At 38.0% G+C, this 17,151-nt stretch overlaps 2 protein-coding genes across 7 annotated transcripts in view; both read right to left on the reverse strand.

The window, feature by feature from the left end:
• The window catches only part of LOC114307161 (UPF0496 protein At3g19330), a 32,744-nt gene that overhangs the window by 10,235 nt on the left and 5,358 nt on the right, over positions 1–17,151 (reverse strand). The window contains exons 2-4 of one of the 6 annotated variants that reach the window (XM_082891995.1): positions 8,027–8,236; positions 7,315–7,932; positions 6,858–7,245 (exon numbers count right to left, since the gene is read on the reverse strand). In XM_082891995.1, the coding sequence (XP_082748121.1) occupies positions 6,858–7,245; positions 7,315–7,932; positions 8,027–8,111 (1,091 nt within the window). In that variant the 5' untranslated portion in view covers positions 8,112–8,236. Of the gene's footprint in view, positions 1–6,857; positions 7,933–8,026; positions 8,252–17,151 lie in introns of all 6 variants that reach the window. The other 5 variants (XM_082891999.1, XM_082891997.1, XM_082891994.1 and 2 more) reach the window with 5 other exon arrangements.
• Positions 2,973–5,890, reverse strand: LOC145801252 (uncharacterized). Its single transcript, XM_082892000.1, has 2 exons — positions 3,805–5,890; positions 2,973–3,697 (listed from the first exon to the last, which is right to left on the reverse strand). Exons 1-2 carry the CDS (start codon positions 4,353–4,355, stop codon positions 3,496–3,498), a joined length of 753 nt encoding a protein of 250 aa, XP_082748126.1. The 5' UTR covers positions 4,356–5,890; the 3' UTR covers positions 2,973–3,495.

Here is a 17,151-nt window from a genome sequence, read left to right on the forward strand (position 1 = left end):
ATATATATGACATGTAACAAATATATAAAATAATATATTTTGTGCGCGTTTGTCACATCTCACATTTTTTTAAGATTTCTAGGTCGGTGTGTCAATGTCATACCTTGTCCATGTCTATGCTTCTTACATGACACTTGATAGGTGTTGAAATGTACACATTTAGGCCCCCCTAAAATACAGTTGTTAGTGCTTCAATTATCATTACTTGACGGTTTTAATGAGTTTGTATATGTGTAGGTCACTCAGGCATGTGAGATGAAATTGCATTTAATTTGAAATATTTGAAGCCTAAGAGACAAGATCCAACCCAATTTTAAAGGCTCAGAAGATGTAAATAATTTGAATCAAGCAATAGAAGCCCAACTCATGATGTTTGAAGAAAGAAAAGTTAGATTTGTTGCAATACCCCTAAAGGAGTCACTCTGCATATCCTTCAGTATTTTGAATGTATCTCTCTCATCCGATATCGGATTGAGGTGATTCAAGAGGCATTGGAAACCAAACTTAGAAGGCTATGATTTTGTATGAAATAGAAAATTTTTAATTCTAACTTTTACTAGGTCAAAACAGACTGGCAAGCTGAGCCTAAAAAGTTGAGAATAATTACATCCAAATTTTCCTTTTAATTTGGGAAATTCTAGCCTCTTGGCTATTACATAGAAGGCTCCTATGTCTATAAATACATAACCCTGTTCATTATTAGGTTGTTCATGATTTTAGAGAGAGAAAGCGGTGGCTACGAAGATGTGCGCGGCTAAGGAGTTGCTCTCAAGGTTTGGCTGATACTCTAGTCAAGTAACAATGTTTTGTATTTAGCTTAGGGTTTTTATTATAGAATCAACATTTATGTAAGATTAAGCTTTTCTAATTTATTTATTAATGTATTTTGAATTTTCCTACACAATACATCTTTTTTTAGTTTTTGTGAGTATGCTTATACAAGGATTTTCAATGATTTGCTTTTGCTCAGTTAAGATAATCTATGCTCGGAGAGATGAGTTGTGTTGTGAGACAAGTCATGCCAGTACTAGAAAGTCTATTCTATCGATAAACTGCAAATATCCCATAGATGATATGTTTGGGAATTACAGTCACTAATGGATCATAGTTGAATTGAACAATAAATCCCCAGACTGATACAACTCATTGATTACAAGGTTATGATAGATTCAAAACCCTAGGTCTATTCTATTTGATTGATACTACTTTCATTATATTTTATTTGTCTAATTTAATCAAGCTTATACAAACATCTACCTTTGTACTTTGAATTAATTTAGGAATTAATCTGAAATTAATACACAACTTAACTCTTAGTCCATGTGGATCAATACCTGAACTTGCCATCATTATAAGAAATTGAGGTGTAGTTTATTTCTTTATTTTTGTTATGAAAAACGACCTACCAACAGCATTTATTATTGGTGAAGAAACATCATTATGTCCAAGTTATTGGTCTTTTTTTTTTATTTTTATTGATAAATATCCAAGTTATTGGTCTTAGTTAACTCCAATGGAATTTACTTTGTTTATTTTGATCTTTTATTTATTTATTTATTTTATTTTATTTTTGATAACTGGGTGTCTGAGGTAGCTTACATGCACCTCAACTAATCCCAGGGGCCAAATCCCACTGGCCACTTGCGGGGGCCCCCATTAAAGGCAGAGCAAATGCCCTGTATGAACTGGCCCCAAGGAACTTGGGGAACTTATTGCAGCTAGTGAGTATTGAACCTGAGACCTGGAGGGAATTCACCCCCATGCCCCAAGTTGTGCCTACTAGACCAACCCCTTGAGGTTTTGATTGTTTCTCTTCATGTAGTTCCTTCAATTCATTGATTGATGCAAGTTGGTTCTTTCAAACCTTCAGTTACTCTTATTTTCTAAATGTTCAAATCACCAGAGGAGAAGAGAGAAGTTTTGTAAATAAATTGTATTAGACAGGCACCAAGGGGATGTCACCTGAATACAAAGAAGAATAAAATAGAATAGGTCCATCAAGCAATTCTACTCCAAAAGCTCTAAAAATCCAAAAATTGGTTCAAGGAAGGGATAGCTCCTTCCACGAACCAACTATACAAGATGATCAAAATTTACTCTTCAAGATGAAAATAGGAGTTTCCAAAACATCAAAAATCCTATTCCATTCTCTCCAAGTAATCCACATCAAGCCAAAGGCCCCAAGTAACCATGCATTCTTCTCTTGAGTCCTACCTACTCTAGCCCTCTCCAAGAATGCACAAGCTTCATAAAACTAACTGGAAAAACTTGCACCCTTTCGAACAAGACAAGAAACGAAGTCCAAAGTCCTCTAGCCACTGAAAAGTGAATAAGTAGATGGTCTACAGTTTCTCCCTCTGTTACATGAACTCAAGTGTGGGTTTCGAGTGTAGGCATGTGTCCAAGTGTCAGTTTCGTCTAGTTCTCATGTCCAAGGACACGGGAAATTGGTAAAATACTCATATTTCTTGATATACTTCCTTTCGTCGCAAAGTTAGAACTGTGTTTACAAGGTGCAAAATATATAACTTACATAATATAGAGTTTCATGCGTAGTTATATATGTTAAACTGGAATTACCAAATATATTTGTTGGGAGAATGTTCAACTATATTTGTCAGATGTCCGATACAGCCTACAGGTACTTCATACATTCTGACAAGTCCAGTAAGATAGGTTTCCCCATACCAATAGTGAGGATCTTCCCACGCATTACAGTCCAGACAAACTACACAACCTTGGAAAGGGCCTTAGTCCCCCATATGCTTCTCCAAGGAAAAGATGCGTCTCTATCACCTACCAAATAGGAAGCACGGATACGGATACGGGATACGGATACGATACGATACGGATACGGCGATATGGCAAAATTCGAAAAAGTAGGATACGGATACGGCAAGGATACGTTCATAAAAAATGTTTTTTTCACAACTTTTAGTAATGTAGCATACACAAAAATAAAACTTCAACAATTTTTAGTAATGTAACATACATAAAATAAAACTTTAACAATTTTTAGTAATGTGACATACATAAAAATAAAACTTAAAACAAAAGACAACTTGATAAAAAAAGAGAGATTCCTATGAACTAAGAGTCTTCAACGTCAATAGGTTCAACTTGTTCCCCTTCATCAGTGAATATCACAGCTTCCATATCTGGTTCATCAAGAGAAAGACTTGCAATTTCAAGTAAGCCTGCACCCTCCAATGAATCAAAAGCATCTCCACCAACATCCCATAACTTGGATTCTCCTTCAATGTACTGTCGACTTCTCCTTGATAGGAGACAAAGATTGTTGTGCACAAAAACCAAATCTTCAGCACGTTGTGGTGTCATTTTGTTTCTTTTCATGGAGTGAATAAAGGAGTAGGTGCTCCAATTCCTTTCACAGCATGATGAGGAACATGGCTGGCCAAGCAATTTTAATGCTAAAGATTAAAGCATAGGAGCTGGAGACCCATGTGTAAACCACCAAATAAGTGGATCCAATACTCATCTATCAATCTTTGAGTCAAAATCTCCAAACATATCCAAACCTCCTGAAAACTTGGCATATTCCACATTTACAACCCTTCTCTCCTCTAAATTTGGAAAGTATTTCTTGAAGCACTTGTTTCTCATACTTGAAATTTCTTCATCCCTATGAGGAGGGACACGATTGGGATTTTCATCAAGCCACGTTGAACTATAATACCTAGATTACAACATTAGAAAGTTTTAAAATTAAATTATGTTTTTCATATTAAAAGACAAATGTCAACAAAGAAATATAATTAGTAAAAGTATGAATTAAACTATTACCTTGGATTCAAAGAATGTGCAAGGCAATGAAGAAGAGTGTTACTTTTGGACCACCTCTTAACTAGTATATTGTGCACAACGGAATAAAAGATTGATTCCTCATGATCTAGCTTCCCTTCATGCCTAAAGATGCTTGCCTTCACCTTTTCAATCATGGTGTCCCACATTTCATAGACTAAGTGAAGGCATGGTTTGTCAGTGTCACAAAACCTAAGCATCTCATAGATAGGCAATGTAAAAGACAAAACATAATCAATCTTATCCCACCACACATCATTCAATAATTTTTCCTTCACAGATGCGGCTTTCCCAACATCGTCTTCTTTGTAAGAAACCCACTGGTCACTAATAACCATTGATTGAAGGCCACGCTTTATAAGTTTAAACCTTTTGAGCATGATAATGGCAGATGCGAAACGTGTATCTGCAACAGCAAGCAACTTCAAGGGTACGAATTCATTGAAAATAGCTAGCCGCATGGAATGGTTCATGATGAAGTTTTTGATAAACATCACATCATCAACACAGTGTGATCCAGTGACATTCATCATAAGCAAAAGCAGTACCCCCTGTTTCCTTTGGAGCACAAATGTTCTTAAGAGCAAGATTCAATGTGTGAACTACACATGGTGTCCAAAAGATACTCGGGTACTTACTTTCAATGAGTAAACCAGCTGCACTACACACGGGAGCATTATCTGTAATGACTTGAATGACATTTTGATGTCCAACTTCTTCAATTGCTTGACTAATTAAGTTGGAAATAAAAAACTTGTCTTTATGCTCGCCGTCACAATTAACAGCTTTCAAGAACACTGCCCCAGCTTCTGATACTCCCATAAAATTAATAAGGGGCCTTCTTTGAGAATCAGTCCATCCGTTTGAAACAATACTCAACCCTTTTTCCGTCCATGATGCTCTAGTTGGCTCCAACAACCTCTCTACAATAGCCCTTTCCTTTTGAAGCAATGTAGTCCTCAGCAAGTTATAACCGGGTGGTACATAACCAGGAATTGGATTGTTGGCAGCAAATTGAAATGCACTAACATAATATGGGTTCCTTGATAAATGAAAAGGTAACCCCGCTGAATAAACACATGCGAGCAATCTCAGAATGTAGTTGTTCCCGAATAACTGGGTTGAATGCCTTTTCTAGAGCAGAAGTTCCAGTAGCCTTTCTTTTTCTTGGCTCATACCCCTCCATCCTAAATCCTCCAATAACTAAAGCCCCTGAACCTGTTGAAGTAGATTGGGTGGAAGGTGGTAAAGGAACTTTTTTAGGCACAACCATCTTTAACCTCTTCTCAGCTTCTTCAATTTTCCTTTGCATTTCAGCAAGGTGTTGCGGAGTCACTTTAGGGCACACTCTAATCCCATTGCCAGAAAGTTTTAACAAATGTCCCTTGACCCTAAAGTATGGACCCCTATACTCTTGTTGACAGTAATTGCATTTAAACCTAGTATTACCACCTCCTCCCATTTTTTCTAGTTTTGTAACATAACACCAAAGATGAGCATGATCATCTTCTACTTCTTCCATTAGTGTACCACTTGTTGAACCTAAATTTCCCGTACCTGAACTCATTTCCTAAAATTTATGGTAAACAAATAAAACAAAACATTAATGTAGCATCACCCATAACAACCATAATGCATCATCCATAACAAAAAATTCATCAATTCAATTAAATTTCAACAATTTTAACAATATAGCATCACCCATATTAACAACCATAATGCAATTCAATCCCAAATTAAGGGGAGAAAAATTTACAAAGTTTATTTATTTATCAATAAGTTTATTTATGTATTTATTAATAAGTTTTTTTTACCTTATTTGATTTATTAATAAGTTTACAAAGTTTATAATTTTATAAGTTGACAAATTTTATTTTTAATAAGTTTATTCATTTATTTATTTACTAATAAGTTTTTTTTACCTTATTTTAGTTATTTATTTATTAATAAGTTTATTTATTTATTTGTTTTATCAGATTTTTTTTTTATCAGTGTTTTATTTATTTAAGTAAATCGCAGAGTATACATACAATACAACAAATTAAAAAAATAAAAATAAAAATAAATAGGCAACAAAGACAGATGAGATCGAGTCGAGAGGGGGGGGGGAGATGAGATCGAGCCGAGATCTCCAACCAACTAGACAGACAGATCAAGCTCGAGCGAGAGGGAGAGGGAGAGGGAGAGGGAGAGAGAGAGAGAGTTCGTGAGATCGAGTGTTGTGAGAGGCAGACAGAGGGAGCGACATAGAGAGAGAGAGGGACGAACCTGAAAGACGATCGTGGAGCTCCTGTTCGAGAGAGAGGGACGACCTAGCTGCTGTTCGAACTCCTTCGACCTAGCTGCTGTTCGAACTCCTTCGACCTAGCTACTGTTCGAACTCCTTCGACCTAGCTGCTGTTCGATCTCACCTCCTCCTCCTCTTTTTTGTGTTTTATTTCATATTTTTTTTCATATTTTACAATTTGACCCCTTCTTAAAGTTTTTAAATTATTTTTTTGCCCAGTCGTATCCATACCGTATCCTCACGTATCCTAGCCGTATCCGAAATTCAAAAATTAAAAAAAAAAATTGGATACTTCATTTCCCGTATCTGATACGTATCCCGCCGTATCGGGCACGTATCCGTATCTGATACGTATCCGATACGCGTACGGGGGCTATTTCGGAGTATCCGTGCTTCATAACAAAGTAGAATGGCTTCACCTCAAACTTGCCAGATTTTGATGTCTACCAATGCACACATTCGTTTTCATTATCTTTTTTCCTTTACCTAAAAATTGAACTGAAAATGACCTAAAAGGCAGAAACCAGTACCTGCTAATGAACAAAATAACATGAAGAAACCACAAATTTAGAGACATCAAATACTAGATATTAAAGACGAACAAATCATAATGACAACCAGATACTTAAAGCATAGAGAAGGCAAAGTCAAAATGTTTATCTTCAGTCCTTCCACAAAGGAAGTAAGAATATCCAAATCAATACAAATGATAAAAACGTGTTGTAAATGTGCATAACCAAGAACTCACTGATTCATGCAGCAAATTGGTTCGGAATAATGAGATTGATGAAGATAAATCTCTTTAAGAAGGAGAGATCTAGCCCTGTTGATTGTGGCAAAGCATAGGCATATATGTTCCTCAAGATCCATAAGCTGGCTAAGGAAATTGTGGTGGTTCTTTTGAAGCTGTTTTGCAACCTCATGGATGGGATGCCTCTCCCTGCCTCTATCCAATCCAAGGCGAATGAGAAACTTGTCACCCTCAATAGCAGTATACAAACGCTCAACCAGCCGATCAATTGTGTTGAGGTCGTTGTGAAGGACATATGTACCCTTGGCTGCAGCATCAAGCTGTGCCAGATGAGAAAGCGCCTTTTTACTAATCTTGGTAGGAACGAGTGCAGGGAGGAATGGGCCTGCAACAAAGGCAATGAGAGCATGAGAAGCTATGGCCACAGCAGCTATGGAAACACCAACAACAGTACCAATGAAACAAATGGCAGAGCAAGAGGCAGCACGGCGGAGGAGGTGGACCCTAGAACGAGACTTGCAGAGGCGGTGGTGAAGTTTTTGGTTGAGCTGGGAGAAGCAGTGACGCATGTCATGGAAATTGTGAGAGTCGGGACGAGGGAAGGGGTTGCCAAGTCGGTCAAATTGAAGAAAGATGTCAAAGGCCCGGTCACACTGAGCTTGTGTGAGGGAATTGGGATCAGAGTCTAGAGGGAGAACATCAAGGAGGTTATGAAGATCATAGTAAAGGGAGCGGGCATGTTGAACATTATCAAGGAGGAGGAGGCACAGATGGGAGGTGTTCCCACTGTGATCAAAGTAGGTAGAGACAAGGCGGGTAAGGGTGCTGGGTGTGGCATGTCGAAGTGCCTCTTGGACACACTCTTGGCTGGGGTTGAGGACTTGTGCCAGCTGTTGATCTTCACGGGCCTCCCCTTGCCCTAAGTTTGGGTCTTCGTAAGAATAACTGGAATGAATCTTGGACCATATCTCACTGTAGGAATCAGTCTGCTTAGCAAGGGTGTATTCACAAGTGAGATTGACAGTGGGAGAGGGTTGAGTGCTTGAACTCGGTGTAATGTCAGCTGAACTTCCTGCAGTTTATTCACACAATTCAATTCAATAAATACATTATAAGTTGTATATATTCAGTGTAAATGAATTGGAGAGAGCAGACTGGTGATTTACCTTGCAGTGGCGAGAGAGATGAATGGAGATTTGATCTTCTTGTTGATGATGATGGCATTGCACAATGCAGCATTTGATTGTGCATCCAACTGGGGTGGCGGGTGCGACTAAAAATCAATGAACCGCGTGTTTGGGCATTGGTATCCAAACATTCAAGCAAATTGAAGGAAAAGGTTAGCTTTGAGTCTCCTGTTGAACATGAAAGTCCAGCTGCATGGATTAGGACTGAAGATCAAGAAGATTTCATGATACAGAAATTTAGTAAGTGGTGTTTGTTGGAAAATTCCACAATTATCCAAACATTAATTTGCTGCAGATAAGCATACATAACATATCTAACTGCAACAAAGAAGCATCCTAAGCTTGTGAGAACAAACCTACTCACAGAAAATGGCATTGTAATGATAGTATACCACTAACTAGTTTTATCATAATAGCAACACTGCCTTTGATGCCAAGCACAGCCATGACCTTCCAAATTGAAAAACATTGGATGGACTCATTCCGCTTCAAGTATTCTAGCCATCCTCTTATTGGTAATGTTTACATAGCTCTGTTGTTTAAATATTCTTGAACAAAGAAACACAACTCAATCACATCATTCAGTCACTAGAAAAAACAAACATAGAATCTACTTGAACTTGTTGACCTAAGAAGCAAGAACACAGACCCGGGTACAAACTGGGACAACAATTTTCAAAAAATAAAATAAAATAAATTAGAATAAAAAAAATGGGTTATTTCCATTGTGGTTCAGCTCGAAAACACATTACCTTATTATAGTTTAGAAATATACACTCCCCCTTTGGAGTGAAGTGCAAAGATCAAATTTGTCAACAATATTTGTAATGAGTCTATGCTACCCTTAAGTTTTTCTCTAATTTTTTTTTTATGCCATCACAATCATAATCGGATTTTTCACTTTCTTCTTTTCTCCTTTTATCCTTTTCTCCTTTTATCCTTTTCTCCACCCCTAGCTCATGGCCAGTACCTCTTCTTTTAGATAAAAGAATCAACCCAAAACGATTTTCCATTTTAACACACATACCCACTGCCTCCATTTTGTAAATCATAATCAAAATGTTTTTCCAAATTAAAACCACGCACACACACATACATACATATGTATATATATATATAATCCTATGTATATAGATACCTATGAAGCATGGGTGCGGGTGCGGGTGCAGGTGTGGATACGGAGACAAGAGCACCAATACGGAAAAACCTAAAAAAATTGGATACGAGTATAGCTGGGGTACCCCAATAATTTTTTTTATTTTTTATAAGTTATAGTTTGAAATTCAACCTACAAATCAAAGTTTAATACCAAAACTAAAAGGAGAAATTACAAAACCAAAAGAGCAATCATAATTCAACAATACCAATATCAAATAAGAGTCCATAACATAAGCTATTTTAATGCCATTAAACAAGAGAAATCACAAAACAAAGTTTCACTCCAAAAGCAAGCTAAGCAAAATTTGAAAACTTGAAACTTCAATTTTCACTTCCATCGCCTTCATCATTGAATAATACATCTTTCACCTCTGGCACATCAAGTAAAGAATTTGAAATTTCAAGTAAATCAAAACCCTCTAATAAATTAACCTATCTCTACTAATGTTCCATAGCTTGGTGTACCCTTGACATACCCATCCCATACCCGCAAAGTACCCATAGCAAACCCAACTGTCAAATAATGTATAAAACGGACTCAATACGTATTTCAAGTACCTGGTATGAATTTCAAGAACCCAATATGCATGCAGCCCTATCGGTACACATACAAGTACTCGGTAAGTACCTGGTACAAGTACGACAACATTTTAGAGTACCCGTGTTTCATAGATATATCAATTAATATGTATGCATATATATCATATATGTATAATTGAAACTACCCAACTACCCGTCAATTCTTTCTTCGGCTGCATTACCAATAGTTTCTGTCCTTTCCTCTTTTTTTTCTCTTTTTTTTCATAGAAGCAACCATGATTGTCCTAGCCAAACTAGGCAAGAAGAAGACCCACACAACCCACGAATATATAAATACATACATTTATATATCCAGCAGCCATAGTAAAAAAGAAAGAAAAATGAAAGGGAAAAGACAATGGGTAGTGGCAAGAAGAAAAGCAAGAGAAAATCAATAATACAATTCTCTATTTCTCTTTATACATTAAATTTCTACATGGTATCAGAGCAAGGTTAAGTACTTAGTATTTTTCGTTTCACCGGCGGGCGGCAACCTCGCCTTGGCCGCCCGCCGGACCTCAACCTATTCCGCTTATTTTCTACACATACCTTCCCATCACTGCCTAAATCCTCTCTCTTGAGGCCAATGTGAATTCCTCTTCTTCATAATCTGCACTACCTGTGGCATCTTTTCCTGGGGCAAACTCTGCAACCCAACACTCAATCTATGCTTCTCCTCCATGCTCATTTGCCTCTTGTTAGGATCCTTCGCCTTCGGCTTTGGTTTGGGCTTCGCCACAGCCTTGAGCTTCACTGCAGCTTTCAGCTTCACGGCAGCCTTCGGTTTCACAGCAGCTTTTGGCTTCGCAGCTGGCTTGGCCTTTGCCGCTGGCTTGGGCTTCACAGCGGCTTTAGCTTTTGGCGCAGCAGCTTTTGTCTTAGCCGGAGCCTTCTTTTCCTTTTTCGCTTTTACAGCCTTCGGCTTTGCAGCAGCCTTCGGCTTTGCTTCCCTCTGGTGGCTCCCCAGGTTCCACCTGAGCTGCATGATTCATTTATAGCTGCAATTGATAAGGGAAGTATTAGAACAATGCCCAATAGAAGTATGCCAGCTGCTCCTTACCTTACTCCTGGAGCACTATTAATAGGTGATGCTTTCAACATGCGTCATCCTTTAACTGGTGGAGGAATGACTGGAGCCCTGTATAAGGTGTTTTGTGCATCTCCTGATCAAGCAAGGAAGGAAATGCGTGAAGCATGTTTTGATTATTTGAGCCTTGGAGGTGTGTGTTCAACAGGACCAGTGGCTTTACTCTCTGGTCTAAATCCTAACACATTGAGCTTGATACTCCATTTCTTTGCTATAGCCATATATGGTGTTGGCCGTCTCTTGCTACCATTTCCTTCCCCTAAGCGCATGTGGATAGCAGCTAGATTATTTTTGGGTGCATCGGCTATCATTTTTCCCCTCTTTCTCTCACATGGGCTTGTCCCCTCTCTCTCCTCCGTTTGATTTCAAAATCCATTATTTTTATTTATTTTCTCCAAACCACTTTCCTTATTTCCCCCATCTTTCATTTTGATTTCAAATATATTTTTATTATTTCTTTCTTTATTTTTCTTTCACATTATTTTTTAATCTTTTTCAAATTCCATTCATACCATATAGCTTTGCACACCAAACCATCTTTTATTCATCTCAGGGATCAACCCCGATCATAATTTTACAAAAAAAAAAAAAATCACACAAACAACCAACCAAAAACAAAACAACCACATTCACAGGCGGGGATTTTCTTCTCTACTCTGCCGCCGGTCTCTTCTTCTTGCCTCCGTCCTGGGCGGCCCTTGACGGTGTTGCCTCCGTGTTTCCCACTCCACTGGGCATTATCACTACTCCCTGCTCCTCCACTGCAGCATATGGCGGCCCTCCAAATCGGAACATCACGGTGGCCTTCCGCTTCAGCTCCTTGTTTTCTGCCTTTAGCACACTTATCTCTGCTCGCGCATCCTTATACATGCGTTGGAGCAGAGCCAGTTGGGCGTTTAACTGCTGCACCTCATTTGTCCTACTCTGCAGCCGGTTCGACAAATTTGTAACCGCAGTCATGGTTTCCACACATGACTTCAATGTATACTGATTGGCCTCCACATCCGACTGCACTGCCATTCTTTGCTCCACAGACCGCATAGGAAAGTTCAACGGAGCAAACTCCGGGGCGCTTGGTTGAGTTTCCAGTGCCACCGCACCAGTTATCTCTCTTGTTGACTCGTTGAGGTCGGGAAAAAGAGTGAGCAGACCACGGGAAGAAGAGGCTATGTTCTGGGTAGCTGAACGGGAAGAAGAAGCCATGTTTTTGGGTTGCTGAGTGTTTTAGAGAAGGGTTGGTTACAGAATGTTACAGAGAACGAAGAGGTTTCAACTGGTTTGTTGTGCTTCCAAGCCTCAGACTTCGCTTTGGTTTATAAAGACAGAGACGACGAGGCCGACACGCGCTCTGTCAATCACGTGCATCGCCGTGTGTCAGGCGCCCCTTTTGATGGCTCGACGCTTTCTGTCGGGCACGTCTTTTGATGAAGTGGGCGCGCCTTTTGATGGCACGCCTTTTTATGGATTGGGCACGCCTTTTGATGGCACGCCTTTTGAAAGATTGGGCACACCTTTTGAGGGTGCGACTTTTTAAGGGTCCGACAAGACTCTGTAAACTGTCCCGACATTGATTCCGGTTAGCTCCTTCATGGGTCCGACAAGACTCTGTAAACTGTCCCGGCATTGATTCCGGTTAGCTCCTTCATGGGTCCGACAAGACTCTGTAAACTGTCCCGACATTGATTCCGGTTAGTTTCTACAAGGGTCCGACAAGACTCTGTAAACTGTCCCGACATAGATTCCGGTTAGTTTCTACAAGGGTCCGACAAGACTCTGTAAACTGTCCCGACATAGATTCCGGTTAGTTTCTACAAGGGTCCGACAAGACTCTGTAAACTGTCCCGACATTGATTCCAGTTAATTTCTACAAGGGTCCAGCAAGACTCCGTAAACTGTCACAACAACTGTCACAACATTGTCTGCTACAACGGTCCGACATGACCCCATAAACTGTCTTCTACAGTGTCCTCTACAACGTTATGACACCACCATACAGTGTCTTCACCAACGGTCTGACACGACCATACAGTGTCTCCTATCCTTTTTATGTATTTTCTTGTTTTGTTCCTCTCTTCAAACTCAAGTTGGTTAGTTTCTATCCTCCTTGAGTTTGCGGGGGGCTGTTAGAATTTACTATCACCTACCACCACTACCACCTCACCTACTCCACTAAACCTAACCCACTACACCACTACCACCTCACCTACTCACTCCACTAAACCTAACCCACTACACCACTATCACCATCCACTACACACCATCCACTACACCTACATCTATATAAGGAACCATTTGTAATAGACAGAAAATATATATCAATATAAATCAATCAATAATACAATTCTCTATTTCTCTTTATACATTAAATTTCTACAGGGTAGTATAGGCAGCCTATTTTGATCGACTTGAGCACCTCTTCCCCAATATCTTGATGATGAATGCAGAGACGCGGCAGCTTCAATAATCCTCAACAATCCAAAGAAGCGGATTCCAAACCTTATACCCCTTTTGGTCAAAACCATTTTAGGCCGTTTTAAAACCATTTTCAAAATGTTTTTAGACTTGTAAAATCCAAGCATTCTATAATGCTCAAAGCCCGTATTTTCATCAAAACCATAGTATCTTTTGCAAAGAGAGCGAGAACAAGGTAGAAATGAACAGAGAGGAGAATCCTCCAGAAACACACTTTTTGCCCAAAATTAACCCTGGTCGTACAATATTAGTCCAGCTGTATAACTTTCTTGCACACCCGTAGCCTTTTGCCACGGTCATACAAGAACTATATGGCCGGATAAAAGTTGTTTGGCCGGACAATTTTGGCGGCAAACAGAGCAGTTTCTAGAAGATGGTCTCTTATGCAAGCAGGAATGTGCTCTTCCGCAATTCTCAGGAGAATTGCAGACCAAGGCACCTCCCAAGCTATAAAAGCACCTCTCATTCAGCTTTTGAAGGGGTTGAAGATTTAGAGAAGCAAAGGAGATACAATAACTCTCTTGCTCATAACTCTTTCTCTCTCTCCATACTTACATGTACATACATACAAGACTACATTAAAGCTGGGAAGATGAAGCTTCTTGCCAGGATTTGAAGATTGAATTCAGAGCTTAGAGAGTGATTGGAAGAAGAGGATTGCAAACTCAAAAGAGCTCTTCCTCCTTTGAGGTAAACTCTTGATCATTTTCTCATCACTTTCTCTTCTACTTTCTTTTCTTTTCTCTCTTGCCAAACACTCTTTAATTCAGTGTATTGGATAGTATATAATGTGATTAGGCCTGCAGATAGTGGAGGGGATTTGCCACGCCTCCATAGGATTGCTTGAATTGTAACTTTTTTAGTATTTTCTCTATTATTTTCTTACCTCCCAAACACTCCTTTTCTGAACTTTCATTGAGTGTTTGACTTCATTATAGACTTGTATAAAGGGTTGTAGTCTTACCCTTTGATTAGTTTAGATAATTGTCTTTGTTTCTTTCATTTTCTTTTATTTTCTCTTACTTTCTCACCAATTTTCTTATCATCCAAACATATTTAATTATCATGATTCAACTCTTGCTTATGTGTTGATGAGCATTTGTAGTTGTTTTGAGGGGTTAATTGGATGATTAGAGAGGGTGATGTTTGCCCTTTTCCCTCTCTCTTTTTTTTTTTTTATTTTCTCATCATTTTCTCTTTAATTTTCTTGGAAGCCAAACATGGCTTCCTCTTGGAGATGAGTGTTGATCTATCTTCTCTACACATTGTTACATGGATTTAAGCATCATTTTGCTCTTTTCCGTGAAAAGAGATATAGATCACATCCTATTTCCTTGATTCTTAGTTCTATAATCTTGGTTTGTTTCCATGATCATCATGTGATGGTTCATATCACTTAATGATCAAGGAAGCCAATCCATCATTCCTATGATTGCTTTTATGACAGGAGTGATGGATTATGTTTCATTTGATTATTGCCATTCTTTTTCTCATCCTTTGATGATTGAGATTGAGGTTTTCTATCATGCTCATTAGAAAGCTTCTATGGCTCGAGTGGATTTCATTCTCTCATCATTCACGATGATTGATGATGAATTCATCCTGTCTAGCTTCTATTTGTATGAAAAAGAGGATTAGTGCTTCTCCCTTACATTTCTATGTTAGAGACGCACTTTGGCTCATTTTCTTTTCATTACTCTGTTTCTTAGCTTCATTTGCTTGATGGCTTCGATATTTTCATTTGGTAATCTTATTAATGTAATCAATCCATTTGGATTCCATATTCTTCTCGTAAATTGTTTCCATCATTTTTGCTAGATTGCTTCTTTTAGTTGTATGCATATTCATCTTTCTATTCTCTCCCTTCTTTATCCCTTTTATTTTGGGCTTTCCATATCATTCTTGGCATCATATTTCTTTCTTCATCATCTATATGTTTTGCATCCATTTTTCATGCATTAAGGCTCGGTTCATTATTACTTAGTGTTTTATCATTTCTTATGTGATTTTGTGCACATCACATGTCTTGCGATGGTCCATATGTCATATGCTAGTAGCCGAGTCTTTAGTTGCATTCTTGTGTATGTAATTACATTAATCCATCACATCTAAGATCATGCATGTTTTCTAACATTTTTGCACTTGGCGGGTGTGGAAGAGTACTAGGTGAGCCTCTTTCATCTTGACATCTTGCTTGTGCATGTTTCCTTTCTTTATTCTACTATGTGGCTACGTGCTTATATGAGATACCTTTTTGATTCATTTGGGATGATCTTGATCTTTATGCATGTGAACTCTTATTTTCTTTAGAGTTACACATTTAGAACCTTTTTCAAAAGGAATGAGATCAAAGCGTTCCAAGATAAGTGATGTAGGAAGAGTAGGGATTACTTTCCTACAAGTAGTGAGCCCAGTTTAAATATACTAGTAGTAGCAACAATAGACTTATAGGGCTGGATTTGATAAGATTTTGTGGCTGCAAAAGTATTTAAAAATAGGAGTTTAAGGGTTTATAAAAAGGTACGGTTTTGGGAATGAAAACACAAGTGTTTAGGGATAGTTGGGTGGTTGCTCTAAGCACTGTGAACAATGACGTGAACAGTAACCTTGCTGGATAGTAGAAGAAGACGAAGAAGAGAGAGAGAAGTGCTTCACCCTCGCAAAGGATACAAACACGATCTCAAATTTTCATATTATTAACTTCGCTATTGAATAATTGAGATTACACATATATTTATAAGCTAAAGACTTTTCTAATTCTATAAGGACTATTTCTCAAATTTAGAAACTAAAAATATTTAACAACTACCAATTTTAGACCAACTATGACTTCCAATTCTACTTCAATCATAATAGGAAACTGTAATGACTTCTAATCCTACGTCAATATCAAAATAGGAAACTTAGACTTTTGACCACTAAGATTATTTTAGACATGATAAAACTCATATATAATAACCCATTTAATAACTTGACCCAAAATAAAACCCATAGGTGACCCCTACAACCCATGTCTAACAATTATTGGAATTACCATTATACCCTTAATTACTAAAACCTACTATAATGACATGAAGACTCAAAATTATTTCAAATCTTTAGTTCTTGATGCTCTAAATGTGCTTCATGTGAAATTCTATATTTGCTCTTTTTCTTCTTTCCACGATCTTCATCATTCTTCCCTCCATTCGAAAAACTTGACCTCGAGTTTTATAATGTTAAATTATAAGGACTATGGAATCTTGCACTTACAACCATTCAACTTGATTGTTTTGAATGACCGATGAGAAAATCAAAAAGTTCAATGGTGTTATCACTCCATTGACCACATCGAATTTGTCAAGAATAATAAACTCAATGTGAATTTCATTTTTCTTGTAAACAGTAGAAAGTTCAGTTGCATTCTCATCATTCTCTTTCGCTTCCTTGGCTTTAAAACATTGATCATGATGATCTTTCATGCTTTCTTTAGTAAGCAAATTAATTTTCGTCTTTCTTCAATATCCTCAATATTAGCAGCATGTTCATCTTGCTCTTTCATAGTTTCTTCAAAATCTTCAACACTATCATCCTTTTGCTCCTGGATATTAGTCTTCTCTAATACAGCAGCCAACAATCTTTCCATGGAAGCTTTCAATCCATTCAAAGTTGTTTTGATAGTATGCACATCACTCTTTATCATTGCAACATCTTCCTTGATAGCCTCATAATCTTTTGAGAAGGCTTCAAACTTGGAATTCAATTCAACGTTTGTCACCATGGTATTCAATAAAACAACTTTGTCAAAAAATAAAAAAATAAAAAAAAC

This window comes from Camellia sinensis, chromosome 10 (genome assembly GCF_055761805.1).
Source record: "Camellia sinensis isolate YWXY chromosome 10, ASM5576180v1, whole genome shotgun sequence".
NCBI lineage: Eukaryota > Viridiplantae > Streptophyta > Magnoliopsida > Ericales > Theaceae > Camellia > Camellia sinensis.